The sequence below is a fragment of the Populus nigra genome, chromosome 16 (assembly GCF_951802175.1).
Source record: "Populus nigra chromosome 16, ddPopNigr1.1, whole genome shotgun sequence".
NCBI lineage: Eukaryota > Viridiplantae > Streptophyta > Magnoliopsida > Malpighiales > Salicaceae > Populus > Populus nigra.
Window position 1 is genome coordinate 8961447 of NC_084867.1, and position 11252 is coordinate 8972698.

Below are 11252 nucleotides of genomic sequence, written 5' to 3' on the forward strand. Positions count from 1 at the left end.
CTGACAATAACATCTTATTTTCAAGTAATTTTTATATAAACTCTAAATAACCCTAGATTTATCTAACATGATCTTGAAACCCTTGTAAAATTATTAAATTTACCATTTATGTTGTATATATATGATTCATGAAACCTAACATGACCAATATATGTGATTCAAATACTGGTTCTCTTGTTGTATTTACTTATTGTTCTAAGACTTCCCTTAACATGAAAGTCCCATACTAATTGCAAGATGAGATAGATATATTCTTTTTCCAATATAAAGGAGTTCTTTCCATTGTGCCACGTATAAGAGCTAGCATATTTTTTGGAACCAAGCATGGCTACTCTTGCTATAACATTTGTTGATGCACTTCCTTAATAACAATTCATGTATGATTTGTTTCATCATATACATGTAAGCTTGAAGGATTTATTAAATTGTGTTACTTATAAAATGTTTGTGGATATTGATTTTTATTTATTTATTTAACAAGATGTAATTTAATATCTTAAAATAAACATCAATTAATATGTTTATATATTTATATGTGTGTGTGTCCATATATTCAATTAGCTAACCATTAATTGTAATCTTACAAGATTTGTATATTATATATTTATATTTTTTTATTATATTTATTTTATTTGAAATAATTTATGAAATTATAATTTTTTTTAATTTCATCATTTTCAACTTTTTTATATGTTAATTTTTGTCTTTGTTATTTTGATTATTATTTATTTTATTTGAATAAATTTATAAAATTAGATTTTTTTTCAATTTCATCCTTCTTAAACTTTTTTATCTATTGTATTTGGTTCTCATTCTTTTAATAAACTTAAAAAAAATATTTAAAAATTATTTTCAGTTTATTTTCTATGACATAACCAAACACTAGAAAGTGTTTTTGAATTTATTTTTCATGACACTATCAAATATAAAAAAATAATTTATTTTTAGAAATTCACTTAAAACCAATTTTTTTTTTAAAAAAAACTACTTTCCAGTAAACAAGAGGGGCCTAAGTTAATTGCTATTATACCCCTAATTATTCTTTCAATTCTAATTTGTTATATTTACTTGTCACTGACATTTTGTTTATAGTAGCTTTCTAATCTCTAATTGTCTTGAAATTGTAACTTGAGGTAAAAAAATAATTCTTAATCTGATTTAACAATCAGATTTAAAGGTATGTTCAACATCATAAAATTGAACAATTAATAAATTATTTTGCTAAAAATTTAAATTTCATGTACTATACTATTTACTTAAATCATTGAGGTTCTTTTTTTTTTTTTTTTTTGATTTACGTGGGGTGTTCGGGCCAGCTTACGCGCACCACGACTATTCCCCACGGCCCGCTGGACATCCTGCAAGCCCAGGAGCATGTAAGGCACCGCGGGGGTGACAGGTGTACACATAGAGGGTCGAACCCGGGACGGGGACGGAACAAGTCACACGAATTGACCACATCAGCTAAACCCTCAAGTGCGGGTACACTCGAGGACTCGAACTCAGGACGCATAGGCAGGGCGAAGCCTGCCATGGCCACTGAGCTGCAAGCCTCGTGTGTTTTTACTTGAACTAATTGAGGTTCTTGAACTAATTCGTTGAAGACTTCTGTTTATAATTATTATAACTTCTTCCTCGTAGTTTTTACTTCTTTCAATCTAAAAAGCATGATTGTACGCATGATTCACACCGACAATCAATGTTTCTTGCACAAAGTATTATGCATTAATTTATTCTAGACTCACTTCTATTTTTATAAATAGTCTTGCTCAAACTTGCAAAATTTCCTCCTTTAAATAATATATTTATAGGATTTATTGCTAGTTAATCTTTTGTGTACTGATATTTTCCCTATTAAATAATTATCTTGATTTATTAATTTTTGACCAAGGGTTTACAATAACTTTGTTCGAAGTGATAAACATAGCCATTGAAAAATATGTGTGTAAACTTTATAGTTACCACATTAGGAAACTGTTCAAATTATCAAGAATGCATGGTGGATGGCCATTTTTAGGGAGTCCACCGCGTTCTCAATATTTTTTTAATTTTTTTATTTAAAATAAGTTTTTTTTTATATTTTCAGATCGTTTTGTTGTGCTGATATCAAAAATAATTTTTAAAAAGTAAAAAAATTTATTTTGATACATTTTTAAATAAAAAACACTTTGAACCGCTATCACTATTATAATCCCAAACAGACCCTTACTCTATAATAAAACAACTAATTTCTCTAAACACCCCCCTAAACTTTCGGTCAAACACAGGTAAATCCCTAACCTCTTAATTTTTTAGTTTTGGTCTATCAGATTAAGGCAATGTAAGGTCTCCTCCATTAAGCTTCCACCTGCTAAACTTGTTGACAAGCACGTGGCTTGCACTTGATTGGAAGCCCTTAATTTTAACTAGAAAAGAAGAAACTCCCTCTCGGCAGCTAGCTTGGCTGTTACCGGAGCACCGGAGACAACAACGTTTTGGGTGGTTTTTTCTATCTGTTGATGTTGGAGATGGTGTGGTTTAGATCGGTTTGAGGGAAAGGCACCAAGTGACCGGTGTTATTGTTGTTGATGTCGGGGAGGAAGGGAGAACAGTGTCTGATTTTTAGTTGGTATTTGAGAGTGCAGAATTGGTTTTTTTTTGTTTGGAAATATATTTAAATAATAATTGTTATTTTTAAAAATTATTTTTTATCCCATCACATTAAAATGATAAAAATATACTGAAAATATTAATTTAAAATAAAAATAATAATTGTTTTTTAAACATAAAAATAAATAGGCCTTAATTGACAATCAAGGTGGAATTAGAGTAAATTTTTAAATTGTATCCTCATATTTATTGATTATTTGAGAATGTGGTTATTGTTGTTTTTAAAAATATTTTTTGTGTTAAAATGTATTAAAATAATATTTTTTTATTTTTTAAAAATTATTTTTAAAATGAATGTATCAAAACATAAAAAAAATTTAAATTTTTATGGAACACCAGTGACAATATTTAGAAATTATATATAGTTAATGCAAAATTGTATTTTCTCTCTTGTTTTTTTTTATCTGATTTTTCTCGATCTCTATCATTTCTTCTTCTATTTCTCGATTTCTATTGTTGAGGGCGACCTTAAGATGTTGCTGAACTCATTAATGTTGATGGGGAGAGGAGGGAACATCAATGGAAGAGAAAGGTGAGGGTTGTTGTTTCCTAGAGAAATAGAAGAGAAGACGATCTGGAGCTAGGGTTTATTTATTTTTATAATTCAACCCTTCCATTCCTTCTTTCTCTTTTTGTTAAATAATACGAGACTTGAACATGTTTCCTTATAAATTTAAAAAAATATCATAAAAAATAGGTCAAAAAATATTAATATTATGATAAAAATAACATAATTTACAATATTGTGATAAAATTATCATCAAGCATTTAACCATTTGTCGTCTTATGACTTCTTAATGGCTTTTTGGTATTTTTAAGGAAAAGTGGTAATTCTTTTTCAAAGTGAAAATAATTAATAAATTATTACTAGCACATCATCATGATTTTTTTAATAAAAAAAAAAGTAAAAAAAAAAAAAAACACTTAGCCCCCTCAACCGCCTCTCTCTCTCTCTCTCTCTCTCTCTCTCTCTCTCTCTCTCTTGTCTCCTCTCACCTTTCACCTACTAGATTCCAGCCAGAACTCCAGCCATCACGTTAGCACTTTTCATGGACCCCACCTCCCTCTAATTTCCCAGCAATAAAGAAACAGCAGCAGACCATCAAAGAAACTCCATGCAAATCAACAGCAACCACTCATTGAATCAGAAACAAACTTGCAGCCTCTCCTCCTCCCCCGATCAACACAAAACTCCCGATCGACACGCGGAAACACAGCCACCGTGACGCTAGCCACAACTCCCATACACCATGATAATTTGACATACATTATGAATGAAAATCTCTACAAGAGTTCTAAATTATGCACTGAGGTTCTTGATAATATTGAAATTATTGCTCTAAACCATGATAATCTCCACATCGTGGGGTAAAATCATCTAATATTATGAAGTCTCGATGCCTTTTATGTATAAGAATATGTATGTAGATATGCTGGTGTGATTTTAAACTCCTTCAATTGCGAGCTCAAACCCAGAGAATGCATGGATGATGCTTTCGTCACCAAATTTAAAACATTTTTTAATTTCTACCTCCAGCAACTTTATTTTTTTTATCCAAAGAAATATTTTTGCATTGGAATATAAAAGAGAGAGTCTTTTACATCTCAGATTACAGGGGAAGAAGATGATCAAGCGTTTAAATTAATGAGACTATATATATATAGGGGCATCCAAAAATATACATAAGAGATTTCATACAAGAAAGATCATGAGGCGTGGCCAAAAACTTGTCATATGTATATATATATAAACTCGATAATATATTTAAATATAGGTTTTAATATAGACATCACTTTACTATATATTTATATATATAAAAGCATCATCCTAAATGAAAATAATAATAATAAAATCTAACTATTTTTTTAGGGTTAAAAATGCTTTCGTGTATGTTTTGAATTGTGATAGACAATGCTTTTTAAAATAATTTTTTTGATTAAAAATATATTAATTTTTTTTAATTTTTAATATTAATATATTAAAACCATCATAAAATATTAATTTTTTTATTTAATAATACTTTTTTTAAAATATCCTAAAAACAAAAACAATCCTCACCAACCATCATGGCATCATAATTACACAAACGTAGAGAGCGCGTCTACGTGAAAAAAAAGAGAGAATGGAGAATTCAAATTCCCGCTAGAGCCAAGTTTTTAAAAGACGATTAACCCTCCAAACGTCTTCTTCTTTTTACTCTTCCTCTGTTCAAAATTCCAAACCCCCGCCTACAAAAGTCAAACAGCAAACCCTCTCTTCTCCAATCTCCGCCTTTCTTCCTTTTTAACGGTATTCACCTCTCTTCCCTTCCTCCCTCTTTTTATCAAATAAAATCCAGTCCTTACAGTTCCATTCACTGCATCAGATCTTCAGCCAAATAAGAAGATAATGGCTTTGTCTTATACCGATATCATAGATCCCCCTTCAAGGCATCACGCTTATAGCAGAAAACAGAAATCTCTCGGTCTCTTATGCACCAAGTTAATAAACCCACATTTCCCTTTTCCTTTCTTTCAAAAACCCAGAATTTTCCCGGAATTAAATTGATTTTTATTTGTTTATTTTGCAGTTTTTTGACCCTGTATAATCGAGATGACATTGACGTGATTGGACTTGATGATGCAGCTTCTAAATTAGGTTTTTATTATTTCTTTATTCGTTCCTGATTTTGATAATTTACTGGTTATTATGGTTTAGATGTATTGATTTGTATTTTGTTCGGGTGGAATCTTGAATTCCTTTTTTAATGGGTTTGTGATTTGCAGGAGTTGAGAGAAGACGGATCTATGATATAGTGAACGTCTTGGAGAGTGTTGGGGTGAGATTCTTGATTTATGATGTGATTTTTTTATGTTTGTTTTGTGAGTTCTCTTATATGTTTTTTCCCCTCTATTTTCTTTAGGTTCTTGCAAGAAAGGCAAAGAATAAGTATTCATGGAAGGGATTTGCTTCAGTCCCTAAAGCTTTACAAGATTTGAAGGTAATAGAAATAACCCAAAAATCAGAAGATTTTTTTTTTTCAGATTTTGTTTCGTATATTTGAGCTAGATAAGGGTTTTATGAAGTGTTGTTATTTTTCAAAAATTGGACTGATTTTATGTTGTTGGTGATATAATAGGAAGAGGGTTTGAGAGATAATGTCAATACAATTGATAGGCAAAGCAATAATTCCGCGAAAGTAAGTGGATTTTTAAGGGTTTATTTATTCTTTCTTCATGAACATACTGTGTTTTAAAAAGGGTTTCTTTCATTCGTTTTGTTGTTGGGTTTTGGGTTAATCTGTATTTTGTGTGCGTGTTTTGAATTTTTTAGGTTGCAAATGATGATGAGGACGAGGACGATGACTCTGATTCTAATCCTAACACAGGAAGCCAGAATGAGAATTCTGGTATTATCAAATCTACGGCCGTGTCAAGATCTGGTAATGTCCTCTCTTTTTTATGAACATATCTATACTGATGTTTTCTTTTTTTCTTTCTTTGTTTTTTCAGTATGTTACATCACCTGTACTCGTAATTTTTTTCCCAGAATATGTATATGATTTAGAAAAGCAATTACTTTAACGAACTTACAAAGATCCTTTAATTATTTATTCTTGTGATGTGTCAAACTGGAACTAGACCTTTGTTTTGTTCAAAATTTTTGGGTGGACTTCAATTGTTGTCAATTGGTCATTAAGGAAACGGTGGATATAATTACCCATCTACTTTTCTTGGCATCTTATAACAAGCTCAATTATTTTTGTTACAGATCATCGGAGAGAAAAGTCGTTGGGGCTTCTTACTCAGAACTTCGTGAAGCTCTTTGTGTGCTCCAACGTGAGTGAAATCTTAAAAGAGTTTAATTATGCCATTATCTGTTACTTTGGTGCTCATGAGGGATTCATTTTTAGGCAAATTTGATCTCACTCGATGAATCTGCCAAGTTATTACTAGGAGATGGCCACAATTCGTCAATTATGAGAAGTAATTTTTCTCACCTCATCTACTTTTGATAAGAGCTATTGGTGATCTACTTCTTTGATTTACATCCTCTGAATAACATGATTGTACAGCGAAAGTAAGGAGGCTATATGACATTGCAAATGTGCTGTCTTCTCTGAAACTTATTGAGAAGGTAATCAATTACGACACATACTTGTTGAAAAACTAAAAGGATCATGTTAGCTCTTTTTACTCAAGCGCTAATACAATTCTTTGAAGTTCTGATGTTTATTAAATGTGTTGCAGACCCACACTGCTGATACAAGGAAACCTGCATTCAGGTGGTTAGGCTTCAGAGGCAAATCAGAGAACGGATCCGGTGATTCTTTGGCTCCTTTTGAGTCTAGGAAGAGGACATTTGGAGCTGATATCACAAATACATGTTTCAAAAGAAACAAAATGGATTCTTCAGTTGACGGAGATAAAAGCCAGAATCTGAAGATGCAGCAAATAAAAGATGAAAATATGGTAACTGTCGCCGAGAGAGGCAATTTTGGTCAGGATTTACAGCAGAAGTCGGGAAGTTTCCAGTTTGGCCCCTTTGCTCCTGTTAGCGTGGCCAAAGCGGGAAACCCTGAAGACAAAGTGACTCGGATCTATGATTGGGAGGGTCTTTCCTCTACTTTTCGTCCTCAATATCACAACCAAGGTACAATCTAATGCTAGTTAAAAATTCAGTGAAATAGTTTGATCATATCAGTTTTCAAGTTCCAATTATTTGACGTTAGGTTCAGAAATACATGTGCAGCATGAAACAACAAACACCCGTCTTACATAACCTGGTCAGCTTTTCATTTCATGTTTCCTTGTGATACCATGCAATGAGTTGGACAGCTGATGACTCCCTTGCTGAGTTACCTGAAGGCATGAAAATTGTCAATAGGCTATTGTTTAGAAGTATGCTAGTAGAGCTATACATCCAAGAAAAGCAAATAGGGTTTGCTTAGGTCATATCACTTTGTTTATCCACTACGGTGATTGCTAATATATCTGGACCCATTCCCTTGAGACCTCCACTTTTGAGCAATCCTTTTGTCGTCCAGTTTTTTTTTTCCCTTCTCCTTGTCCTATCCACATTCATTCACTTAGTTCTCTATTCTTGTTGTTAATCGTTTATCTTGATATGCCTTATCATCCAATTGAATTTTCTTGTTGAATTTTTAGAACCCAAGTGTGGAAATATGAAAAGCTCACATGCTGATAATTTTTGCAGCTCTGAGAGATCTCTTTTCCCATTACACGGAAGCATGGAAATTATGGTACACTGAAGTTGCTGGGAAGAAACCATTACACATCTCCTAATTTTTCCCATCACACGGAAGCATGGAAATTATGGTACACTGAAGTTGCTGGGAAGAAACCATTACACATCTCCTAATTTTTCCCATCACACGGAAGCATGGAAATCATGGTACACTGAAGTTGCTGAGAAGAAACCATTACACATCTCCTAATTTCTGATACTTTGTGGCTCTGCTTTTCGCTATGACCAGTACAGTGTTGGGCTCTCAAAATTCTTCTTTTTGTACTTTTTAGGACAGAAGAAATGGCTTCAGGTTGGATGCACATTCCCCGTGCACCATCTTAGCATGGCCACGCAATGTTCTTTATCTGATGCATCGAAGCAAATAAATTTGAATATATGGTCTTTTCTCCGTAGGTTAACTAGCTACGAAGTTGCCTTCGATTGTGCAACATATCATTTTCTTCATGGGACAGCAGCTGTAGCACAATACTCTCCTGACTTTTTTCTATCTAGAACTTGTTCTGCATCTCCTGGTTGTTTCAATACTCTTATGATGCCAGAAGGTATAAAAGATGATATTACAGATAAAGTCTCTGCAAATGTATAATTGAATGGAAGCTTCTCATCCCATCTAACACGGGATAGACGTCAATCACATTTACAAACACCCTGATGTTTTCTGGTTCTCTTTTGGAAGTGATAGTACATGAAGCATTCAACTTTGGGCAACAATGGCGAATGGAATATCGTCATTGCACTAAGATTTATAAAAAATAGTTAGACCGCAGCCTTAATTTGGCATATCAAGACAGTGGTTGCCTCAATAAAGTGAAAACTGTATTGTAAATATCTGGATGAAGGTTGTTAAAATCATGATTTTACTCGTAAAATTATATAATTTTATGAGTTAAATGTAAGCTTAACATGTTAAATTGATTATAAAACTTGAAAATAAGTGAAATTAGATTGCAATCAAGTAAAATTATTAAAATTAGATGAAATTCTGTAAAATAAAATTCTGTAAAATCATGATTTCACCACTGATTTAATGATCGCATCGCAGAAAATAAAATTGCCATTGCTATTACGGGTGTCCAGCGACTATTGGCATTTGGCCTATTGCTGTTACATAACAAAAGCAAAAATTGCAAAATCACGTTCTTTCAGACTTTCAGTGTTTAACTTTCACAAAGACAATTTGATGGTGAGAATTCAATTTCGGCTTATGCTAGATGCCGCGATCAATTAGCAACTCTCCTAGCTCAAGAGGAGGCATATTGGAGGTAGCGAGCAAAGCAATTATGGTTGAAGGAGGGTGATTTGAATACAGAGTATTTCCATGAGATGGCTTCTAGTAAAAGAAAGTGCAAGAGGTTGATTACACTGATTAATGATGCGGGTGAGGTGTTTGATGAGATGGAGGGGATGAACAAGGTTGTGTTGGGGTATTTTCTCCAATTATTCGACAAAAATCCTGACTCAGAATCACCTTTGCTAGACTGTATTCAACCGTGTTTCAGCTGCACAAAATGAATCATTGCTGGCTCCAGTACAAGATGAAGAAATAAAAAGAGCTGTTTTCCAGGTGAAACCTTATATCTGTGGAAGATTATTACAGAGATAATTTATTGCAGAGATAAATGAACTAGTTGCCGAATTAGGATTTCAATTTTAGTATCAGTTTTATCCGTATAAGAAAAACATTTTTATTTACAATTTTAAATAGAATAAATTTAAAAAAATACATGTCGATTAAAATTAATATGAAATACATTTTTAATGTAAAATAAATAAAAAAATTATTTTATCTTTTATATAATCAAAACTTAAAACTCAATTACTTGTCAGTTTAGTGCCAAAAGTATAGAATAAAAAACAAAAATTACTTGGCTAACCAAATTATTTTTTCATCTTGGTTGTATAAAAAATATAAGGTACTATAATAGCAATCGGTATTAAAGAAAAGAAAAGTATTTAATTTTTAATTATATAAATTTTTATTTGAACCATGTGTTTTAAGATGCTTAAACTATGTATGACTTTTTATTTGAATTATATACTTTAAGGTGCTTAAATTATGTATGATTTTTTTAAATGTATTTTAAAATTCCTCATAATTTTACAATTTTATGATTCATTTTTACAATCCAAATTTATTTTATATTTTTTATTCCGTGTTAAAATCATAATTTTAACAACCTTATCTGTATGTATCCATATTTATGGTCTTTTGCGCCATTAAAATATCAAGCTCACAATCTTTGATAGAAAGGTGTCAAGCAGTTGGAAATCAAAATTTGTTATAAAATTTATAATTATATATATTGAATATCCATTAGAATTTCTTAAGACTTCATGACTCTTGAGTTTAGTCCCTTGGTTTTCTATAACACTTGGATTTCTTAATATCATTTAATGTTTTTATTTTTTTTTCTATAAATAGACTACTTGTCTTGTATTTTAAGGATTGAAAAAATATATAAGAAAATGTATGAATTTTTCTTTTAAGTTATATTTTGAATATGCATGTTCTTGTTATTTATTTTTTTAACATGTTATCATCACAATTACTCTACTTAATTTATATTGAAATCTTGGCAGGCATGAACTTCTATGTTACATGGCTTACATCAATTTTATTTTTTTTCATTATTGTACATACTTTATGGAATATATTTGGTTATGTAACTTATTTTGATAATTTTTCTTTCATTTTTATTCATCAAGATTTAAAGTTCCTAAAGAACTAGTATTATAAGTTCATGAAGAATTAAATAATCAAATACAGTTCTTGAAGAACTAGTATTTCTAAAGAACTAAATAAATAGCAGTCTTAAAAGATTGATTTTTATTTTCTTTTATATTCATGACTTTATTTAGTAAGTTATTTCATTTTTTAGATAATGTCGAATCTGACGAAACTTGAATTTTCCGCTCTTGATATATTTGGGAATATATATATATATATATATCATGGGTCCTTGATGCTAAGATTCATTTGGAAGCTATGAATCTTGAAAAGACCATCAAAGAAGAAAATAACGCATTCTTGCGGGATCACGCAAAAGTAATGATTTTCATTCACCACCATCTCTATGAAGGATTAAAAGTTGAATATCTCACAATAAAAGATCCTTTTGTTATGTGGCAAAATGTAAAGGAAAGATATGATCACCAAAAGTTTACCATACTTCCTTAAGCTCGTTTTAATTAGTTGCACCTGAGGTTGCAAGATTTTAAATCGGTTAGTAAATATAATTCAACTTTTTTTGAAATTACATCACAACTAAAATTGTGTGGTGAAAATATCACTGAAGATCAAATGTTAGAGAAAACATTCTCTACTTTTCATGCCTCAAATATTGTCCTGCAG

The 11252-nt window shown here is 31.2% G+C and overlaps 1 protein-coding gene across 1 annotated transcript; it reads left to right on the forward strand.

Annotated features, from left to right (window-relative positions):
* Positions 1-4771: 4771 nt before the first annotated feature.
* LOC133675471 (E2F transcription factor-like E2FE) lies at positions 4772-8405 on the forward strand. The gene is made up of 11 exons (XM_062096860.1): positions 4772-5130; positions 5220-5287; positions 5416-5468; positions 5553-5630; positions 5769-5828; positions 5963-6071; positions 6401-6468; positions 6543-6615; positions 6705-6766; positions 6880-7282; positions 7847-8405. Exons 1-11 carry the CDS (start codon positions 5039-5041, stop codon positions 7933-7935), a joined length of 1155 nt encoding a protein of 384 aa, XP_061952844.1. The 5' UTR covers positions 4772-5038; the 3' UTR covers positions 7936-8405.
* The last annotated feature ends 2847 nt before the right edge of the window (positions 8406-11252 follow it).